Below are 24,003 nucleotides of genomic sequence, written 5' to 3' on the forward strand. Positions count from 1 at the left end.
TTTTTTAAAAAGCAATCCACCAAAAAAAGGTTTTTTAATTAAATATTTTTATTTTATCCACTGCTGCACACTAAATCAAACTACTTCAGCATTAATATATGAAACCATTATTCTGTGGATGCATAAGTGAATTTACACACGTCTGTATATAAAAACTATACAACTGAGCACTGCTTAAAATGCAGATGGCAGATGATAAAAAACTCCATCCTGACTGCATTAAAACCTGACTTGGGATGTTGTATTTCATTCTTGGTCATTTAAATCTAGTGTAAATGCAGTGAAGTTAATGAAGCCAGTAATATTTTACACTTGTGGAAAATCTGGACCTTTGATTATTAACTACTAACTACTGGTAAGAACCAAAAAACAAGCAACAAAAATTCAGTTTGCAACATAGGGCCAGATGTTATTTTTCTTCCTTTGCAGTAATAGCTCCAATATATCAAATTTAAAACAGAACTCTAAGAAAGGCTTGTCCTGAACCTTAGAGCTACTCAGCTTTCAGCCCTGAAACTTAAATTAATGCTTGAGGCCCCTGTTTACACGTTCATGTTCAATCTGTGAAATACCACAGACATACCAAAATTTAAAGCATGTGTTGATAACCACTTTCTCTAATTCCCTTCATTATCAAGCTTACTAGCATCACAGAAAAACTTTCAAATAACTTAGGAAAGATACTACTGTTAACATGATCTGATCAGGAACCTCATACTCTCCCAACAAAAACAAGTCACACATTTTACATGGCCTGGGGTCAACAGGCACTGGGGCAAAATGACTTCATTCCCAAATTTCTTGGTACTGTAAGTCTAAAATTTTTAACAACCAAGAATTTATAACAGCACAGATTTCCCTGGAGAGAATTAGGACATTTTACAAAAATGCAGCAATACATTTTTAAATGCTAAGTGGACAATTTGCGTTCTCCACACCAGGCAAATAATTCAGGTGTGCAAAAAAAAAGAAACTATTCTGGTATCTGGCCAATCTAGAACATCTACATTTGGTAACTACGATATTACTGCAGCTGTGAGCAGCCATCTGCACCTCAGCAATGTCCTGAGGCAGCCAGAGCCACCAAAGGGGACCACACTGATTCTTCCCAGCTGCCAGCCCAAAACCCTCCACTGGTGCTGCTTTCCATGCTCGGCATGTAAAAATCCAAGTGCATTTTCTTCCCAGAGCATGGAGCAAGTCTGACTTGGCAATTTTTTATTTTTTTTTTCACCACCTCCTTAGAAATTCAGGTGACAGGCTTCATGGAAGACTTCTCAGATTACCAGAGTGATGCAGAGCAGCAGCCTGGCATCCTCAAGTGTCAGAGAAGTAAATCCCAGTTCAGAAAGGTACAATGTGATATTTATTCACATATTAAGTCATGCTTTGTTGCTTAATACCTTTTAAATGCAAAGTCACTTAAAGATTTGGAAGCAAGGGTTCCCTCTCAGTATTTTCAGCCTCTCTGCTGCCTTTTCCACAACACACAATAAAAGGAGTAACCCAAATTCGCTAAAAGGTCAAGGAAGCAAGTCTCATTCCTCTAGATACAAAGAACAAACAAACAAAAAAAGGCCAAAATAAATCCAAAAACCGAGAAAAATTCTGGGCATTTTAAAGTTATTCCATAGGGGAAAAAGTAATCATAAAAAAGAACACAGGGCTTCCCCACTCCACCACTGGAGAGCTACCATGCAGATGGGCCTGCACTTCTGACGGGCTCTCAAACATCCTCCCCCTGGCAGCAGCAAGTGTACAGGTTCTGCTCTTTGTTCCCTACGAGGATCATTCCCTTCTTCCTCCCCTCTTGTCATAATTTCTCAAGACTATAAATGTAATTCTTGGGTAGCAACAGGCAATTCACCCTTGGTGTTACTCTCTCCCCACGCAGTGTGACACATAGGTCTTCCCCAGCACTCTGTGAGCCTTCCCTGCACACCCAGCCCGTGACAACACGGCACTTTCCACCAGAAACAACAATTAAAATGGGAACAGGCTCATCACAAGCACCACCAATCGAGCAAACAAGTCCCACTCTGAGAGATCTGCTCACACTGTGAGTGCACATCTCGGCTGTTGCTGCAGCACTGAAGGCTGAACTAAGGTTCTTTTCTGTTAGAACAAGAAGTAGTTTAATTACAGCTGTACATGTGCAGTTGATACATTTGATACATGTGCAGTTACCTACTCTGGAAAAACCCACAGCAGCTTTCTGAGGAGGACATTGGAGCTCACCACCTCTCCTCAGCCTGCACACTGTAGGGACAACACTGGCTTTGGAATCTGGGATTTGCTTTCTCCTTTTGTTTCATTGATGCAATAGAACACACCGAGGATGAACTGGGTAATAGCACTGCCACCTCCTGATTTTAACCACACAAGCTTTGTGTTGTTTTTCTCCCTGAAGCTCTGGCTCTTGGAGTTGCACACATAATCACATGGGAACACAGGCAAAATTTCAGCAAAAGGAATGCCACTCACATCCTCTTTTTGCCCAGAGGGCCCTGTTTTACAGGGAACTGCATGGTTTTGTGATCAGTTCAGAGTTTTCAAGTACCCACCCAAAAGCAGTTGTTCTGAGCTTCCCCTTTGGTACATTGTCCAGGTACAGCCATGCTGTAAAACACAGCAGGTCCTGCCTCAGAGCAATGGTGCTCAGCTACCTGCTCCCCTGCCTCAGCACAAGTCAGCCACACTTGGACTGTTGCCCCCCTGATGGCTGAAATATCCTAGAGAAAATACTTATGACCACCTCTCACTGTTAAGAGACCCTACAATCCAGCAGTCCCGCAAAAAAAGCCCAGCCCAGAAGGCAAACCCCAGCCCCAAGTGAGTCCAGAGTGCAGCACAGAAAAGGAAAATATCCATACTTGTTTCTAATAAAGGAGGCCACGGGCTCTGCAAGGAGAGTTCCAAAGCCCTCAGCTGCCTTGCACATTCCCCTAAGCCAGAGGTGCAACTGTTGGGACACAGCCAAATCCAGTGTCTTGACACAAGGTGGACACACCAGCCCTGGGTTCCTCAAGCCTCAGCTCCTTGGGGCCATGCGTCAGCACCAAACCTCAGTCCCTGGTCCCCTCCAGGAGAACATCTCTCCATCCTGGCTGCAGTAAGAGAGAACCCAGCTCTCTGCCAGCACAAGAACCCAGAAGAAATAAGCATGTTTTTGTTTTTATTTCTGAGGTTTTAACCCAAACATTCTGGTTTTCTGATGCTTTAGGTCTAAAGTTGACAAACAGAAGCAGAGTGTAGAAGCAGAAGTTTAAGCAAATTTCTGTCAAACTTATCGCTCAGTGAGAGAACAACATCTTTTTTGCTATTCCTTGAGGACATTTTGTTACTACATTTACAGCAATTTATTTTTCTAAATAAAGTTTCCCTCAAGTGAAAGCAAGGTTTGGCAACTTGCAAGACAGAACAAATTTTTACTTTTCATTTTATTAGGATAAAATTAATTTTGCTTGAGGGAAGGCAACTTTGTTTTTCAATTGGACTGAGGTTCAAAGAGGAAAAGGAAAAAAAGGAAGAAAAGGGAAACAAAACACAAAATCACTCTTCACATAGCATGATTGGAAAGAAGGCCTTTCTAAACTGCAGTTCTCTGGACTTCATTCTGGGCACAACAACCCAGCAGAACTCAGACCACATAAAGCCCAGCATGTGCATAAAGGAAAGATAGGAAAGAGATCAGAAAGCTTAGCTCCACCTGAGGGGGTTTGGGTTTGTGGTTTGGTGCCAAAGGGGCTCTGAAGACACAGCCACAAGCAAGCAGCCTGCAAGGGTTATCTGCTCCACAGCCAAGCACTACAAATTCCAGTACCATGAGCTATGACTCACTGAAAAAATATTGATAAAGCAGAACGTTGATTTTGAAATAAGATGAGGAGATGTAAAAAATAATTGCACAGAAACTTCTTGGGCCGTTTAATTCAAGCACTTTTATGTCTGAGGGTCTAAATGAATACATGGAGATCTCTTTGTTCCTGCAGCAATCAAGTATTTCCTGCTATTACTAATAACGACTTTGAAACAGCACATTTAAGCAGGGCTGTTACTTTATTTTCAGCCTTTCTGAGGCAGGAGTGGAAGTGCTAAGGCAAGGGAGGAAGGAAGGCAATGACAGCTCATCAGAGGAAGCATATGCCAGTCTGGTGAGGAGCTAACAAGGGCTGGCACGGGGACCTTGGCCACCCCCTATGACCTGACCCTCCAGACACTTGACATCCCATCCTGAAAAAGCCCCAGAGCCTGTCACCTTCTGGCAGCTAATAAACTCCATCTGATATAAGAGCAAGCAAGCTTTGGAGCTCCTCTAGTGCAATCTGAGTTCTGAATCTGGTAACACAGGGACCTGACCTAAAGCTCAACATTAAACCAGCTTAATCCTTTTTCTTGGCTTCCAGTAGGTGAATCAGATTTCTGAACAGAACTGGGTGAGTAACTGATACTTTGCCTGAATTGACACAAGTAATTCTCACTCCTTCCTCACCATCTTTTGCATGAGATAAAACTGTCAAACGTGGCCCAGAATCACAAGTGTTTCACTTAAACAATATCACTACTTCTGTGAATAAACTCTGTCCAGTTTTTTTTGTCCATCACTAGTTCCACACACCTTAATATGAATACCACAAGCACAAGGGGATGGGTAGGAGAGGCCAAAAGAGCATCTGCTGTCTGACAGCAGACATTGCCATGAGGAGCCACCAGGATCCAAGAAGGAGGGGACAGGCAGGTTTGACTCCAGGGCTGGATACTCAGGAAACAGGCAACAAGAGACAAGAAGCTCCTTAGAAAAGACAGCAGGCTGCTCTGTGGTTCTGCTTCCAAAGGCACTCAACCACAACCAGCCACAGGACCAGGCCAGAGCATGATGAGCATTTCTTAGAAAAAGGTCAAAAAAAACAACAACAAAAAAATCCTAAAAATGGTCTTTAGGCTGGATTCAGTCCATTTCAACCCTTTAATATTTCTACAGTTTTTGCTGCAAAGACAAAGTGAGCAAACCCCTCACTATCTGGAGCAGTTCTGATGATGAAATGATACTAGGTAGGCGGCTGGATAAACCATTAGGAAATGAAAGTAGCAGTTGGCAAATGTCATGGCAGACATTCAAATGAGTCTGCAATCACCTGAGCAGCTAAAGAACACAGATCTTCCCTTTAGCATGTCAAGGTGTGTTTATTGCCAACACAGCACAGAAGCCAAGCACTGCAAAAAGCCACAATACATTTTAACAGGGGCCATTCCACTTCACCAGCAGATGAGGTAAAACTGCTTTCTTAAACAACCCACTTTTGCCTACCTGCAAGGTGCTTATACAGGTTCGCTGGGGAAATCAGCAGGAAAAAAAATCCTCTTCATGCAGCATTTCCCTCCCAACACCTGCCCGAGGGAAGGAGAAGCACCTGACGGCCAACACAGGTAATGCCGTGGGGATGCTGGGGAAGTTTGAGCTCTGCTGATTCCCAGGTCACAATGGGCCCCCAAGCTCTGGTTATGCAGCACTCATGCAGGATACTCAGCAGCACCACAAATTCCCCCAGTTTCCCTGAGCAGCCCTTGGAGAAGGTAAAGACAGCTGTGCTTGATGAAACCCCAACTGCAATGCCACCATCTGGGGCCTGATCCAACATCCACACAGCCAAGGGTGCTGCCCTGGGATCAAACCTTCCATTAGCTCTGCCTGACAACCACAGCTCCTGCTGTCAGAGCTGTACCAGGATTTAAGCCACCCTACTGCTGGCCAGACTTTCAAATATGAAAGCACAGCTGCACAGGCAGCACCAACGTCATTCACAACACAATGATGGGCCCCTGCCCTTCTGCCATCTCTTTCACTCATTTGTTTGCTGAGCAGCAGAACTGATCCATTCTGCAGGTCATCCACAGCCCACTGAGCTCTAGAGGTATCTTTCACAGACACTGCAATTTGGGAGTGTCCCACTCCCAAATGCTTCTGAACGCCACCCAGCCTAACACCAACACAATCAACAGTTATTGTAATGTTATTTACATTTACAATATAATAAACCCAAACAAAATCAACAAAATCACACACAGGACCTTATCTCTTTTACTTTCACTTCCTTTCTGCAGTACTTTGCATCAGTTTCCACAACAGAATGTCACATTATAACAATTTCCAGAAGAAACAGTAATTTCACGTATCTAGGTATTTCTGTTTTCTCTCTCCTGAGAAAACACAAAGTACTCAGTAGTTACTGTTTTACTTTCTGAAAAAAAGGGGGGAAAAAACCCCGGACACGACAAATAAAATCCCCCATGCTTCCTACAGACCACTCTATTTGGTGAGGTCCGCAGGAGCAGCTGCAATGGTGAGACAACAGGTGCTGAGGTACCGAGAACAGTGGTAGAAAATATTACTGCCAATGCTGATGTAAGGCTGTGAGACTGAGTCTGCACTATGCCAGAGCTATGCAAACAAGCAAAAATTCAGTAAGAAATTTTTCTGTATCAGTACCATAATCATCCATCTCTCCAGAAATGTTATTAAGGATTACAGCAGAGGAAAAATTATAGGCAAAGAAGTGCAGCAAAAACTGCACTTGTTAGAATTTCTCCTGGGGCACGTAACCTACATTAGTCCTGAAGAACAGAGAAAAACCCTTCCCCTCCTCTCCCCAAAATTTGAGGAAACTATATCCAAGCTCTGCTGTGAAAAGCAACATTTATGGACCTAAAAATAAGTAAGTCATGGCAGTACAGATGTGAGGAAGCCAACTGCAGGACTGAGGAGCTAGAGGTAATTTTTCATTCCTACCTGGTTCAGTGCAGTTTCTGACATAGAGCTGCCCCCCATCATCTGGGGCGTCAGTCACATTCTGCTCATGTGCTTGCAGGAGCTGTCGCCCACTCCACTTGTCATCATTTTCCACAGAATATCTCAGGGCATTGTAACCTGAAGAAAAAGAGCAGTAGATACATGAGGAAAGGCAATTCCTGATCCCTCTCCTGAACACCTGAAGCAGCCAAAACATTTTAATTTCAAAAATCTTACAGCCCTATGGGGTTTATAAGGGCAGTGTTTCTAAGCCCACTGGAACGGGACACTGCCAGCAGCTCCCCATCACACGAAAGCCACATGCATTGCTACACAGCTTCTGAAGTTTATCCTAGAAGAGTATCTCTGTTTTCCCACACAGCACCATCTGACTGAAGCCAGAGCACACCTCTGCCTCATTTCCACACCTCCACGCTTCCAAGAAATATCTACGAATATATGGGGCACTACTTTGTCACACTCCCTTTGACTCAGCTTCAGCTTTGCCTTGGTGCTGTTAAGTGAAGCTCTATTTTAGCAATGTCAACAAGGACAGCTGGCTGATTTCCACAATATTCCTGGCACAAGGCTGGTCTACCCTGGAAATGCCATGTCTGCCTAATCAGCTGGACACACATGCTCATGTGTCAGTTCCATGCCTCCCACACTGGTTCAGATACAAGGGAGGAAGAAAAAACTCTATTTATTTTTTTTTGTTAAGCCAGAAGGTATCCATACACCAAATCAGCCCTCTTGCAATGGAGACCTTGCAGCCCTCCAGTAACAAACAGTATTTGAGAGGGATTTTGTCCCACCCATCCATCTCCTCCCTACCAAGCGGAACATGGGATCTCTCACAAGGACTTCTGAATTATTCCCAGTTTTGTCCACTACTTTGGAAACAGATCACAGGGAAAAAAGCAGTGGGATAGATATTCCAATCTTGGCCCAATGCCTCAGAGGGTGATTATGGACAAAGGTTCTCTGCGTGCCCCAACCTTTTTGTTAGGTTCCCAGGCACATGCAGTTAAGAGAGCTGGCCAACCTGAGACCTGTCTGCCTGGCCAGATCATGCTCTGCTCAGGCCACTCCATGTCATGCTAGCAGCAAGGAGGGAATGTTTCGGAAAGGACTGTCTGTGAATCTGCATTCCAGGCCGCCAGCAATAACTGGGACCAATGCTTCCAGGATACACAGGAGTCATCTCTGTGCATGTTTGGGAAAAAAGCCACAGCTGCACAGGCAGCCTGAAGCACCCCTGTTTCCTAAGCAAAGAAAAAACTATTTACCTTGGTAAACTAAATGCCATCATCTGAAGCTTCAAGCGCTTTGTTCTTTCAACACTTTACAAATGTTAGAAAATGAAATTTGCTGTCAGTTTAGTCTGTGAGCACCAGTAAGATTAAGCTGATGGAAGCAGACTGCATTTCCAGGAAGGAGCACAAGCTATAATGCAGCATCAGGTATCTCCCATAACAACAAACACTCTAGTAGCCTGAGCAAAGCAGTTTCAGTTCCACATACAAGCTGCTTTCAAAGCAGAGGAACTCTTCTCCAAGCAGGCAAGGCTTCTCTGTGTCACTGCATGGAGCAATGGCATGAGGGAGGGAGGACACAGGGACTGCCACGGCCCCAGAGCTCCAGCAGAACCGCTCCTGCTCCTTCCGCTCTGCCTCTCTCGGATGGCAAACTCTTCCAAGTGAGGGGTAAAGATGAAGAAAGTCATCTAAGGTGACTTTAGAAGGGGAAAAGCTTATTTTGGCAATAGGAGTTTAAAAGGCTACATCCAGCATTGACAAAAATCAGCATAAATAGTGGTGGAGCTGGTCCACGGCCGAGCTTGTCCACCAATGCGGTGACTGACACCCGGAAAAGCTCTCCTCTGGTACCTCCAGGTTTGAGCAGGGCCTGCTGTGCCATGGCACAATTTTCAGCCCACCACCTGCAAAATCCTGCCTAGGGCATCTCCATTCTAAAACACGTTTCACTCAACAGAGTAATAGAAAACAGAAGTTAAGAGATTAACCTTTTTCAAAGCTTTGACCTTCCAAGGATTGCCCTGTGAAAACAGGGACACGTCGAGATTTTAACCTTGCTAACAAGGACACTCAGTGACACATAAGAGGGTCCCTGTGGCTCCCCATTCTCCCTGTGGTGTGGTATAGGATACTCGAGGCCTGCCCTGCTTTAGGTGCTGGCACAAGGCACAAACATCAGGGACATCACCTCGACCACAGCATCCCACAACAGAGCTGCCAGGCCACCACCACTATGTCCAAACTCTTCTTCCCAAGGAAAAGCAGGAAAACTTACAAAAAAGACAGCTAACAGTTTTCTTTCTCAATTGTAGTTATTCAGGATTGGATGGTTTTTAATGGGAACCACAACAAAGGGTTTTTCTCTTATTCTCAGCAGACGTAAAGACTGCTGAACATCCCACCTCAGCTACAGTGCCATTTTGGGCAAGCCAGATGGAATGCTTTTCTTATTAATATTCTAGCTACTGGCTTTATACTAAAAAAATATTGCTCTATATACTGTGACATCCTCTAAAGCTCTGATACAATGAAGAGTTTTTTCCAAAGTTCTGTACCATAGCATATTTCAAAGTGAGTGAATTATTTTTTCAAGCACTGAATGTCACAAGGTATTTTCCACAGTTCCAATTACCCAGCACCAGTTTTACATTACACACTCAGAACCCAGGGTCTGGAGAGCTTTACTCCCAGAGATATTCCTCCCAGAGATATTCCCATGGACAATAAGCACATGAGTCATTTTTCCCTGTCTTTGTGCCTTCCCTGCATTTCGTAACAGAACTAAGACAATGCAGACAGTGCATTTCCAATGGCTGCATCTCTTTACATAAGTACACAAGAGTGTGCTTGCTAGGAGCTCCTGTCCTTGCCAGGCTGGTGTAGCAGCCTGCTGGGCATGAGCTCTCCAATAACACTGCTCACCTGCTCCACTTATGAGCATGAAAATGAGGTGGAGTGGAAAGAACTCACTGGACAGCTCAGAACTCCTGGAAAGGCTCTGTCTGTGACCCAGATCTCCACGTGGGAACTCAGGAGCTCATTCTGCTATTCCAGATGGCTCTGGCTGGAGCTTACAACTTTCAGTGCTGCAGAAACACAGCCAAATGCATCCTGGCTGCACTACCCAGCATGAAGAACACCACCTTACAATGCTGAACAACATCCCCACATTCTCCAATTGCACTCTGAACCTCATAAGCATATTTATTTTCAGCATCAAGGCACAGGAACCCCAACAAGATGGAACAGCAGCAAGACCTTGGAGCAGACACCCAGTTCCTACAGGGGACAAAGCAGGCTGGTGTGGAGATGGGGGTCCCATGGGACAGGGAGACCTTTGCACAGCCCAAGCAGCCAAATGAGACAAGAGCACCCAAACCCAGCACTGGAAGGGAAGAAACTCATCCACTGCAATGGAGGGTTTGGCTCAATGATGCTGATGTGAAGAAAGACAACAAAGGTAGAAGGTGCTCGTGAGTGGCCAACTGGAGCACAGAAGAGCTGATGGGCAGGGGGCTGGAGCAGGGAAGAGCTGATGGGCCAGGGGCTGGAGTAGGGAAGAGCTAACGGGCAGGGGACTGGCCCAGCTGAAGGGACAGCTCTGTCACCACTGCCTTTTACTGGCACAAAGCACTGCTGCACAGGCAGGGCTCTGAGAGCTGGCAGGTATCCACAGCTTTCACTGAAAATAAACTACTTTCTATGCAAACTGCTGGCCGGAGCCAAAAACAGCACAGCTCTTCTGAAATATGCTTGGCCTTCCTCCTCTCTCGTCTGTCCCTTTTATCTATTGTTTTCATGGAGGTAGCTTTGGGTTTTGGAGGGTTGGTTTCACAACCAGCTGAATTATCTCAATCTCCCTGAAACGTTCTTGCAATTAAAACAACAGCAAAATATTTCAGAGGAAGAAAAAAAGCTGGAACAAGCACGAGCTTCCACATAAGCCAGCGCAGAGGTGGAGAACAGTAGTGTGGTGACCTCAAGACAGACCAGGTGAACCCTGGTGGAAGAGCAGCACTCAGCTGAATGAGCTGCAGCTCTGCTCCACAGCTGTGTCCCTGTGGCTGTTGGCCTCAGGGACATGTCCAGTCAGCCCCTGCACCATCAGACCCGCTGCAGACAGCCACCACAGGATCTGAGCTCTGTATTGCATAAGCATGTCATAAATGGATTAGCCCTTTGCCTAAGCTGATCTGGGAGATGCTTTTCTTCCAAAATCATCAGCAGGACCATAAATAGAGCATCCTCATGGGGAAAAAAATCCCAAACAACAAAAGCCCCAGAAATCCTACACCTGGCTATGACAAGCAGCCTGCTCCTTACACCTGATTTCAAAGCTCTATTTCCATGCATCCTCATCTACATGGAAAGGTGCAGAAGGGCAAGGAAAGCACACTGCTGATAATACCTGTACCACACGTGTGAGGCACAGAGCTAAGCTGCAGGCAGTGGCCAAAGCAGGGCAGGGCAGGGTTCCCACACCAACAGCCTCTCACTACACACCTTCCCACATATTTTCTATATGTCCGCCAGTAGAAAAAAATCCCACAAGCCCCACAAAAGCTCAGGCACATTCACAGCTCCCACATGTCTAGGAAGGCTCCTCAGCTCCCTCCCAAGGAGCACAGAGCCCACTGAGGTCCCCACGAAGCTTCTATCCCTCCCAGCCCACACTGCTCCCAACAAAGCCCGGCTGGAGTTGGGACGGCAGAGCACACTCCAAAGGTCCAACAACAGCTCCACAGCAGTAAAATGTGACTTTTGGTTTATTTTAACTCTGAAAAGCTGCCCATCCTCCGGAAGTGAAAGCATTCTGCTGGAGCCTGCCTCTGCTCCTACCCTGAGTGAGAGCAAAGAAAACTTCAAGGACAGGCAGCGCTCAGCAGAAATGCACTCACATCAAGCTCCAGGTGGAGTGTCTGCACCATCTCACACAGTGAAGCCCAGGGGATGGAAAAGTATCCCTGCAAGAGATGAAAAGACTCCCCAAGAACTCCTTGCTTACTACACCACAAAGAGTGCTGGGTTAAGTTCAGTTAAGCGAAGATAAAATTCTGTCTTTTGTTCACTACTGTGTTGTGCCAAAAACTGTTACTGCATATGTGATTATTCCAAGCTTCCATGACTGCTCATTACCAGTTTTTGCAGAAACTTATGTTTTCTTTAGTATTCATATCTTGACCATTAAATCAACCATTTCATTCTTGATCTACACCTAAGCTCAAAAGGAACAATTCTGGACTTGGTAAAAATACCACCTTTTACTTCTGCCTATCACAGCCTTGTGTGACTTGGCTCCTCTCTAAAGTAAACAGGATTTTTCTTCTCCTGACAATCTTTTCATGCCTCTATAAATTCTCCCGTTTTACCACAGCCATACCTCTGTGACCCTGCCCAAATTCTCAAGGTAATTCTCAAGGTAGCAGCCTTGCTGGTCTGTACAACAGCACTGAATACTGTGAGCCCAATTCCCTACTCTGGTTTCTCTGGGATATTTCACTCCCTGCTGCCACTCTCATCTTATTAGCATTTCACCTGGCACTAGACTGGGCACTGCTGACACGATCTCTGTGCTTGGCAGCCGCGGACTGCCCGGCGTGATTTCCACAGCACGTCTCCCCTGACAGAGCCACTGCCTATTCCATCTGCCTTCTGTCCCAAGCATGGGACAGTCTCCTAACACCGTCCAGAAAACTGCTTTTTCTTTCTCCTGCTCTTGTGGCTGTCACAGAGGAAAACTGCAGGAGTAGGTGAAGCAGCATCCTTCACATTACCCTGCTGTAAGTGCCAACGCTTTCCCACCTGCCCCAAATAAACAGAAAGGAAATTTTCAGATGAAGAATAGGAAGATGAAGAGCAAATTCCCCATTCCAACACGTCCCTGGGGCAGCTCCTCCCCCTGACCAAGCTCCTTCCCATGCATCTCGCCCTCATCGCTGCTACCTGGGAGAGATGCCAGGGAATCCTAAAGCACATTCAGATCCCCCTGCTCTCTCCCTTTCCCACATTTCACCAGAAAACCCAGCTCACAGAAGACAGGAATCACAGCAGTAAGGATGTGCTACAGGTGGCTGCACATCTGGGTCATCCCTATCAAAGCCATCCATCACGATTTCCCGTCTTCATGGTAGACAGCAAAGAAAAAAAAGAGAAGCAATAAATTAATCTCCAGCTGACTTCCCATCAGTAACAGTGCTACTTTTTATACCCTTCCAAGATCCTGTGGCTGCTTGAACCTGGAAATCATGACCTTACAAGGCTGGAAAAGCAGTACTTGAGAGCCTCACTGTTACCACAGAGACCGTTGTTTTTCAGAAGGATTGGGTAACATGTTACAGAAAGAGCTGACTCTCTGGAGAAAACATCTTTTAAAAAGCAGTGAAAAAAACAAACTGAATTTCAAGCCCCTGTGACAGGGGCAAATAACTGGGATTTGATTGGGAGATTTGTGCTCGGCAGCTGAACACTTACTGCTCCTTCCCCCACATTTATGTATTTCTTTCCTAATTTTGAGCTGACACAGTGGGAGGAAAGACGGTTTTGGATCAGATGAAATGTTTTAGTGGAATAAAATATTTTATTTTGGTTTGCTCTCTTTTACACTTCTAGCTAAATATAATTCCACCAGAAATAAATTTAGTCTGAAAAATGCCATAAAAATGTGCTAGGAAAAGAAACATAACAGCTCTTTCACAAAAAAAAAAAAAAAAAAAAAAAAAAAAAAAAAAAAGGAAGGGAAACCATGACTTTGACTTATTGCAGTTAAATTCTAAAATATGTGAAAAGTGACACCCTTGCAGCTTTGTCTGAACAATTTCTGTTGGTGCCCAAGGCCAGGCTGGACAGGGCTTGGAGCAACCTGGACTAGTGGAAGGAGCACTAAAAACGAGCTTCCCCTTCCAGGAAAGAAAGGAAAGGAAAAAAAGACTGTCATAAGCCCTGGCTCCCATGCTGGTATCTCTGATGATAGGGGAAACATCACAAAAGAGAGATTTTTTTCATGCTTTTCTCCACAGCAGATGAAGAAAAAACTGGATCTTACCAAAAAAGTAAACAAGCACAAGGGAAAAGGGAGCTTTTGTGTTAAAAAGACTATTTCTCCTGTGCTTTTGCCTTACATCTCCGTTCCACTTGTGTTTCCCTGCAACACTACCACATGAATCTGTAACTGGCATTTGTTTAATCGCTGTTATTTACTGCTTCTACTGTGCTGAAAAGGCACTTGGGGAACAGAGACGAGTCTCTGCCTCAGACAAGATATTGCATCTGGTATTTAACCCCACCGTTCAGCATCAACTCTGGATTTGCAGCCTAAAAGCACTCCTAAGGTGAGATGACACTCGGGAAAATTCACTGAACATACAGCCCTCACGAGCCAGTGCAGAGCTACAGTGGAGAGAGTGAAAGGACAGGGATAAAATATAGTGGGACAGGAGTGCGGAGGAGATGAGAACTGTGAAACGAGCAGCTGGGGACAGAGGTGTGAACCCAGGCCTGGCAGAGGGAGAGATGGTAACTCCCCTTTTCCCCCACCTGCTCAGGAAACACCTGAGATAATTTTTGTCCATGCTAAGCCCATGCTGAAGGACAGCTGTTGACCTGTAACTGATGCTGTGCCTTCCTCCCCAGGAAACTAAGTTCCTGACACTGATGCATCTTGGTTCCCAGGAATTAACAGCTGGAATTCACACAGGAGAGCAAGGTGCTCCAGAGGCTGCAGGGTGCCTGTGACCCTGTTCCCTGCCACTGGCCATCAAATAGATCTCATCTGGAGCAGCCACAAGTCAGCCACAGGCAAATGGGCTCCAAGACCAGGATGGAGCACCCAAGGAGCATCCTGGTGGAAAGCCTGGCTCCACAACCCTCTGTTACAACAAACAGTGCCCCCCACTGCACCGCAGCTCCTGCCCTCCTTCAGACTGATCTATGTGTCTCCAAACCAAGCTGATAGTTACCTTAGTGACAGAGAGTGTCTTCCCTCAGGTACCCACTTAATTAAATATTGAAAGAGCTATTACCTTTCAGGGATGCCAGTGCACTGGCTATGTCCATTATTTATAACATAGTGTATTCATTATGCATTTTATCCCATGCTCCTATCTGCTGATCTCATAACAGGCCCGTAAACATAATTTTAAGCAATTAATCCTACCTTAATTACAGACAAATATATATATATATAAGCCTCAGGATATCTCTCTTATATTTATTAGAAGTAAGCAAGTATTTCTAGAAATAAATCTGGTAGTCAGGGAAGAGAAGGACGTGGCCAAGCAGCCTGAGAATCACAGAACTGGAGCCAGGCACATTTCAGTTAAAATTGCCAGCTTGGCCTATCTGTAAAAAGTAAGTTTTGTCCTGCCACAGTTCCCTCCCATGACATCCACTTCCCTGCTGATGGATGTGGCTGTGTGTGAAGCCCAAGATCACTGAGCACATGGATCCCAGCCCCAGCGCTAGCAGAGCCTCACGGGTCAGGGAGGTCCCGCTCACCCCACCCTCCTTTGTGTCTCTATGTCCCTTTTCCCAGTCCCATGGGAGGGAATCAGCCCTGGGATCCCTCCAGCAAGAGGCAGCTGCTCAGCCTTGTGCCCCTCTGCTGCAAACCCTGAATTACAACTCCTGCCCTCTCTCCCATACCCAAACCAACACAGTGGTGACTGAAAAAAACCCTTTAAAATAGGAAAAAGGGGAAAAAAAGAAAAGAAAAGAAAAGCATTTCTGGACACATCCAGGAAGTTTCTCATAGATCACCATAGACCAGTACAGAAAACTATCAAAAACGATCCCTGGCTTCAGCAGATTTGGTCCTTATTCAGGTGGTCCAGGAGCACAAGGCTGCTGAAGGCTTTCAAGAGAGATCTATGCTAAGGCTTGGCTGAAGCTTGTAGAGGCTCCTTAGCATATCCCTGAAAAGGCAGCCCATCCCTAAAAGTAGATGATGTAGATGCAATCCCTGTCCAAAGTGGTGCCTACACTCTTACTTCTTCCACCTGGGGAATGTCCCCTACCCGCTGGAAAAGACAGGCACAAAGGCAAACAGGTACCACTTCCAAGTAGTACAGCAGTACCCCTGCCCTTCTCTGAGAAATGAAGCCAGCCTGGAATGCTCCAAAGCAGTTTAAGGGAATAAATAATACTGTAGAGGAAAAAAAGAACCTTCTATTTTTAACCAGAAGCCCTAGAACAGAAGGACAATGCTCCACATCATCCCAGAATCAAGTGTTTGATGCTGTCCTTTCTTTATAAGGCTTTAAGATGAGCAGACCCTCCAAGAAGCAGTAAGTAATTCTTTATTTACCCTGAAGTGAGACACTGCAGACCCGGGTTTAATTCACTGCTCTGCTATTAGCCCGTGAGGTGACCTTGGACAAGTTGTTCTGTCCACATTCTCAGCTGGTGTCAGCTGGCACCTTGCCACCACAGCCAATTTAAACAATTTGAGACACCAGCCCCAGAGCCCCTGGGTCCTTGGCCTCTCTCTCCCAAGCAGCTCTGCCACCCACACACAGCCCTGTGTCCGAGGGGCACCTGAGGGACACCGAGTGGGGGGAAGAGAACTCACGCTTCCCGTGGACAGTACACAGTTTTCACAAAATTAAACAAAAACCCTGGTTTGGATTTTGGGTTTTTGTTGGTTTTTTTTTTCTTTTTTTTCCTTTTTTTTTTTCAAATAGCCCTATGATCAAGGCTTTAAAAACACTGCTGCGCTCTGGTGAGACCTCACCTGGAATCCAGCTCCCGGGCCACCAACACCAGAAGGATGGATGGACCTGTGGGGGTGAGTCCAGAGAAGGCCACAAAGATGCTCAGAGGGCTGGAGCCCTTCTGCTATGGAGACAGGCACCCCTGCAGCCTCCCTTTGAATCATTTCTTCACTCAAGAGGCTTTTACATTAGTCAGTTACTTTCTCGGACAGCTTCTCCACTTCTGAACAAGCTTGATTTGCTGCCTCCTCTGATTTAGTACATGAACAAATCCAAAGAACATAAAACTCAATTTGTTTTACTCTGTCAGGAGCCAGCAGCAAAGTTAACTAACTCAAGGGTGCTTTTAAGCACTGCCTGCATCCCTTTGCCATGCCACTGCTGTCCCAGTCAGAGTGCAGAGCCAGCAGCACCTTGCTGCGAGCACAGCTGATGGAACCTGCCAAACAAGCAAGCTGTGTGTGGCAGCCACTGGCTGGGACCGGTTTCCCCTAAAATTAATTGCTGCACTGTCTCAGAGCAGGCAATGCTCATTTACAAGAGTTTCTTTCTACCCCATCCTCTCAACAACATACAAATCAACTACCATGTAGAGGTGTACTGAGAATTGGAGAGTAGATCCTCTCAGAGGAAAAATGAATGTCCATGTAAGGCTTGTTTCTCCTCCTGCTTTATGTTACAGGACGTTCTGGCCATCTTAGGAAAAAAAGCCAGTTGAGTCTATCTCTGAATGAGGACAATTTTAACAGCAGACCCTTTGGTTGTTTGTAGCTCAGTTACCATGTTTTTGGCTTGCATATCAAAAAGATTCTTTTCCTGGACATCAGCAGGCTCTTTCCCAATCAAGCCATTAAAATCTGTTGGCAGTTCTTGTTGGATAGGCAATGCTTGCCACTGGAACAAACACTGAGGATGAGCCCCAGCGCACCAATGCTCCCTTTAGGGGCTCGGCACTGCCCAAAACTACCTAAACACTGTCCTCCTCTCCAGGCACTGAGACTGATGGGACACTGCAATCCCTCAGTCACCACCGGGACACAGCACATTGTCCCAGGGTTCATCCACAGGGACAGGACAGAACACCTGGGTACCTGTCACTCCCAAGCCTGGAGAACCCCACGAACGCTCACATTCTTCAGTTTCCCTCTCTCGCAATCTGAGGACACGTTTGCTCATCCCATTTCCTCCGGCAGGATCGGGGGCTGAGGAATGGCCAGAGTGAGAAAGGGCCTGGGTAATCACCTGAACTCAACCCCAGCACTTCATACACTGCAAGTCAAGCCCTGGTCCCTGGCCTGACTGCCTGTGGAGACAAAGCTGAAGCTCTGCACACACGATTGAAGGAGCAGCGAGGTCAGGCCAGCCTGTGCATCCCAGCCACTTCACACAGCTGTTCAGCCAGCAGCTCAGCACTGGAATGTCCCAAAACAACCAAATCCATGCCTCCAAACCCCACCTGATACTCCTTTGTGCCCAAGAGGGATTTTCCCCTACTAAAGGAAGGTATTTCCCCTTCCCAACACACACACATATCCGACACAGGAGCCGTGCCCTGGCCTTGCAGAGCTGAGCAAGAGGATAGTGTGGGGCACAAGGTACAGCTGGACCCTCTCCTCCAGGCCATTCTCCAGGTCCCAGACAGGACCTGGGGACTGTTTGCTTCTCACAGGTAAGGCTTATAGGCAGATGACATTCCATGTTAGCCAAAAGGGTCCATAAAAGGCAAATAAAGTCCCAGCAACTACAGTCTCACACAGCTTTCTCCCTGGACACCACATCTGGTCTCCTCTTCAGTGCCACCCTTTTTCCCAAAGAACAAGGCCCAGGACCTTTCCCTGGAGTCCTTGATACAATGCTCCTAGTCCCAGGAATACAAAAAAAACAACCCCACTCAAAAAAACCAAAAAACAAATCAAACCAAACCAACAAACGAACTCCTCAAACCTAAAAAGTAAAACAAGACAAAAACCCACAAACAAACCAACCAAAAAGAAACACGGCAAGAAAAACCCAGCTTAAACATCTCCAATTCACGTCAAGGTTCAGTCTTTAATCCAGCCTGGAGTCTAGCCTCTTCTGCTGGATGCAACATCCTGTCCCACTCCCTTCCCTTCTTTTCCCTCCAACAATCAAACATGCTGAGAAATGCTGTTATTTCCAGAGTCTTCTCAGCCTGCTTCTAAAGAAAAGCTTAGCATCTAGAGATTGTACCCACTTTATTTTTAAATCTGAGCATTAAGCTGAAATCCAGCCATGCAACAGTATGAACACAGGGACTGCATCTATTTCCTGTCTCACACAGGTACAGCTGGTCCTCTGATGTAGCTGTCTCCTGGCCCAACTGATCGAGGCCTCAATGCCCTCCCAAAGTCCTGGGCACAGCGGCTCATCCCATGGCCACCACCCTATCCCGGCAGCTCCACTGCTATGGATCCCAAGCTGACAAAATCAGGCCTCAGTCTCCCCTGAACATTCCTTTGTAGACCGCTGTGGAGACCTGACCTGTGGGCAGTGATGCAAGAAAAGGCAACTTGAACCTTGCCATGAGACAAGACAGAGGGAACCAACCCCCGAGGGATCTCCAGCTTACCACAAAGTCCCCATCCAGATGCCCTTGGCAGTAAGGTAACAAGGACAGGCTGCTCAGGGCTGCAGGAGTCTGACAGTCCAGCAAGGATCCCACAGAGAGGAGAGACAGAACACCTGCATCCCTCTAGGGTCAGCCAAGAACCCATTCACGAGCTGCAAATTACATACATTTACCACTTTGTTTCCAAAGGCTTTCCCTCTGATGCTGTGAGTAATGTGGAGCAGCCAGAAGGATTTACTCACCTTGCAGCCTACTCTCCTGAGAGCATGTATACAGGAAGGAATGATTACCGTGGAAGGACCTCAAACATACTGCCCACACCTGGGCATGCCCAACCGCTCCTGCCCGGAAAGCCATAGCAGCAGAAAAAAATCAGGATGAGGTTACCAGTGGCTCTTGGCATTGGTCTGACTGATAAAACCCAGAGCAAAAAAAAAAGCTTTTGAACATCCCCAATGCTCTCCAAAGTCCCAAGCCTAAAGACTGCTCTAGAGAAGGGCAAGGAAGGCAAGGCTAGATAAAGAGCAAAAACTTTAAACTCTTCAATTTTTATTTTTTTTTTTAAATGCACTGCTGTAGCTCAACTGCCGGCTGGGAGCTATGAAAGGCAGTGGGTGAGAGAACGCAGCACGGTGCAGCTCCCACCACCACACAGCACAATCCTGCAGCCTCAGAAGCTGCTGCACTGGATCCAAAGGTGTATTCCTCTGGGCCTGCATGCCTGTGAACCTCATGTGGTTTTCATTCCAAAACACAACATTCTGAAGTTTTCAGGCACAGGTTTCATAAAACCTGGTTGTTTTCTTCAACTTTTATATTAGGGAAGGTCTTACAAAAACTAAATTTTCTATCCAGAAGCAGTAACTTAAACCACTCCAAAAGAACAGAAACCAGAAAAAACCCCAATGATCTTCCTAGCTACCAGAGAGCTGCCATCAATTTAAAGAACAGAGACAAAAGAGAGTAAAGTGCCCTGGAACATGCTAACACCTAGAAGCAGGTCATGTCCAGGGTGATGGGAGTATTCCAACTGTAGGGGTGGATGCTGCTCTCCTAAATGACCCTGTCCCACACCAGCACAGACTTATTTTTAATGTCTGTATCCTCCCAAGAGGATGCAGGCACAAATACCTGCCACATTCATATATGACAAGTTCAGCTGAGTCTTTTGAGGATCTCTGACCAAAAATGGACAGTGTGACTGACCTGCCTTTTCTAATTATGGACTACTGAAGATTAGCAGCAGGAAGGAAGTACTAGGAAAGGGCTCAGACAGAACCAACCAACCATGCCCACCTCCTCATGAGCTCTGCTGTTCTGACCACAGCCACCACCCAAGGGCTCTCTCACCCATGGCTTGTAATGACCCTCACCAAGTCATTTCAGTGCTTTAATTTGGTAGTAAATGTCCTTTATTTATCCTAGGCTAGTTTTCTGCTGGGTTAACTGCTGGAAAGGCTCAGCTAAGGACCACCACCATGCCAGAGACCAGGCAGGAGGCACCAATGAGGGCAGGAGTGGCCACAAGCCATGGACAGGGCAGGACTGAGCCCGCACAGCTCCACCAGCAAGGGAGGTGTGCAGCACAAGCCTACCTCACCTTGACAGGCACCAAAGGAACATCAGCTGTTGAGTCCTTCTGCAACTCACACTCTCTCCCAGCCTGGCATCCTCTCTGCTGCTGAGCAGCTGGGGTGGCCAGCAGCACTCTGCACTCATGCCCCACTGGAGCCAGAGCTTCTGAGCATCCTGAGCATCCCAAATCCTCATCCTGAGCACCACAACCCCCTGATTCCAGGTGCTGTGCCAGAGTCCACCTCAAGCTCCCAGCCTCAGCAAGGCAGCCATCCTGGCACACAGCCCAGCGCCCCACAACACTTTAATGAAGTGGACTGCAAACAGACCCTGAGATGTGGGAGTTGTGAAGGCATTTCTTCAGTGACAGCCAGGTGTGCAAGTCCTGCTCTGCTGGCACATGAAGCTGATGCTGCCAGCCAAGCACAGGTCTGCGCAGGTCCCCTCACCCCTGCAAGCAGCACCGCGTGTCCCATCCCTGCTACTCCCCAAGCTGCACGACACAAGGGCTCAGTCTCAGTCAGCTGTCAGTGCAGGAGGACCTTGAACAAGTACTAAATAAATGAACAAGTCATTTCCTGCAAGGCCAAACATGCTCCCTGCCAAAGAGGTCACATACCACGCTCTGGCCTGATGCCTCTCCCCAGTTTGTGAGGGTAAATTCCCATATCCAGGGGTCCAACAATTACAGCAATACATCTGGGCTAGGATTACTCATGCTAAAGCTAGGATTACGCTCTGCTGAAGAGGTGAGGAAAATAACTGTTTTGTGCTTTCATTGCATGACCTCTAAAGTTCGGTTTGGGTTTCTTGGTTCACGCAAACCAAAATATTCAAATAAAATCAGGGAGTTTTCGCTTTAACTCTCACCTAGAGGACTGGGATCTGTCCCACCAAGGTTCTTAAGCATTATTTTGGCAGTAAGGAGATCTGTAAGGAAAAGCCCTTTGAGGCAGGGCCTGTGACAAAGCAGTCAGGAGCACACAGCCTATGCAGCTCATTCCAGCCTTGAGAGCTCCTCCAACCAGCTGAGGGGTAGAAGGCTGATGTGCTCAGGATCTTTGCTCCCCATCTCTCATCACACCACCCAGCATTGCTCAGAGGCTTTCTGAGAGTGTGTTTTCATGAAATGGATGCTTTCAACACACCACAGCCCACAAGGACAGGGCAAATACCAGTCCTGTGAAAACAGCCTGAGCTTCGTTTTTAGGGTCTCAGAGCCAGTCAAAACGCATCCGGCAGGCCTTGCTCCACCATTCTGAACACTTCACTCCCATCAAGTTAAAACAAGACTTAAAAAAACCCCAGATCTTCCACACTTGAATCACATAGGTAACTTCATGAGCTTGGATGTGCCCATCCCCATGAGTAAGGGCTGCAGAATCAGACCCAACTTTTCCTCACCATCCTGCCAAAGAAACAGACACAAAGAAGAGAAAAATCCCACTGACTGGTGCCCCTGCTATTTCTGCTGTCCGTGACAGCAAACAGGTAAAAGGCCTGACACAGAAGCCTCCCTTGAAAAACATGAATCACTACAATTTAGAAGATGGTCTCATATTATGAAGTCTCCACTCCTCCTTCTTTTTAGAATAGGAAATTTGAGTCGGACTGATGGGGGTGATAAAGAAGGGAAAAAAAAAATAAACCCAACTTCACACTTTGTTTGACCCTTTCTGTGCAGGTGGCAGTCAGGCAACCAGCAGCTGACAGCTGGATCTGGGGTCTGCCAGGTCTGTGTTTGGTCCCAGTGACACCTCTCAGTTACTAGTGTGACCTCCTTAATGCCAGAGCATAACCACAGACTTACACTGCCAGCAAGTGAGAAAGAGGCTGTATGATCACTGCCCAGACAAACTGTGTGAACTTGGATTTCTTCTTTGCATCGTATCTATTTCCAAAAGCTTGACCCTTGTGGAATACAGAGATCATTGGAATGAGCTTCACAGAACAGTATAATGTTTTAACACTTTGTTATTACATATCATTTAGCACCAGAAGATCTCAAACTCACTTCACAAAGTGGCCTTATTTTCGAGACCCAGCCAAACGAGACATGGAGAGATTGGATTTAGGCCCTCAGAAAAGCAGGGGGAGCTGCCATAGCAGAAACCCAGAGCTCGTGCCCTGTCCCCTAGAGCTGCTTGCTCCAGATGGTTTATCACCTAGACTGCTGTGGTTACCTGCCTCTACAGAAGGGGTCTAGCCTGTTTCCTGCAGGGACATGCCAGCACACACACCTCATAAGGGGACTTGGGCAATCAACAGGTCAGCAGTGGCCCAAAAAGCCTGGCTCCTCCAGATCCAGGCCACAGCTGAAATGGTGCCTGAGGGGAAGGGGACTGACAAAGGAGAACTGCAGCACTCAAAATGTGCATGTATCATGCCAAGAGATGATTCAAGCCTAGGGTTTCTGAGCTGGATCACGCCTCAACACCAAGGCTCTCCAGGAACAGCAGTCATAGCAGCATCTCAGGGAAGCCTGTGCCCAGCCTCACGCTGCCATCAGTAGCCTCTAGCATCAAGCATGTTGGGAGCTGCACATGCCACATGTACTTCAAACTGCACACAGTAAAAACCAGAGCTTCCTGCCAGGGCAGCAGGGACAGAGATGCCACTCAACACAAAAGCAGTCAAATCACAGGTTTGTGTTGTGGATCCTAAAAGCTGCATTTTTATGTGGGAAAAAATACTGAAACAGCTACACAGAAATACCCCCTTCCACCTCTTGAGCACAACACAAATGCTGGAGAGCATCAGGCAGTATCTGAGGATCCCCAGAGAGTCCGCTTGCTTTGGGCCCATGCAGAGCCAGCGGACGCAGGGTGCACTGTGGAAAATTTCCACCTGTGACATGACTCTTCTCCCTGTCACTCCTGGCTTTGCACAGCAAATGCCATTCCTCACCTCTCAGATTAACTTTGAGCAAACTCTGATCACGACGTGAGACAGGCTCCCAAACTGAAGCAAAGCAGCCAGAGCCCTGACATAAGTCTGCTGCATCAGCTGGGGAACACTTTGGTAGCTCAGGCAGAGCACAAAAGCACCTGTGGCACCAGCCTTTACAGCAGATGGAGCTCCTTCTGCATAGACAGGGACTCCAAAATGTGGGATGGGAATGAGCACTGTACTTCAGAGAGAGGAGCACACTCTGTGTCCTTTTAAAACACCCTTCCCACATCATCTAGTAATATTTTGTGTGGCAAAGGCAGCAGTATGCAGCCAGTCTGCTGGCTGGACACGGATCATCCTCCCACTGAGGGGAAGGGGGAAAAGAGCACAGGTCTGGCCGCAGCACCACAGCCC

At 46.7% G+C, this 24,003-nt stretch overlaps 1 protein-coding gene across 1 annotated transcript in view; it reads right to left on the minus strand.

Annotated features, from left to right (window-relative positions):
- SLC24A3 (solute carrier family 24 member 3) overlaps positions 1-24,003 on the minus strand; it is a gene marked incomplete at its 5' end in the record, with an annotated part of 115,220 nt that overhangs the window by 90,249 nt on the left and 968 nt on the right. The window contains one exon of the mRNA XM_083857525.1: positions 6,788-6,925. Coding sequence (XP_083713651.1) covers positions 6,788-6,925 — 138 coding nt within the window. The remainder of the gene's footprint in view (positions 1-6,787; positions 6,926-24,003) is intronic.

The sequence above is a fragment of the Zosterops lateralis genome, assembly GCF_965231275.1.
Source record: "Zosterops lateralis genome assembly, chromosome: 3".
In the NCBI taxonomy this organism is placed as follows: Eukaryota; Metazoa; Chordata; class Aves; order Passeriformes; family Zosteropidae; genus Zosterops; species Zosterops lateralis.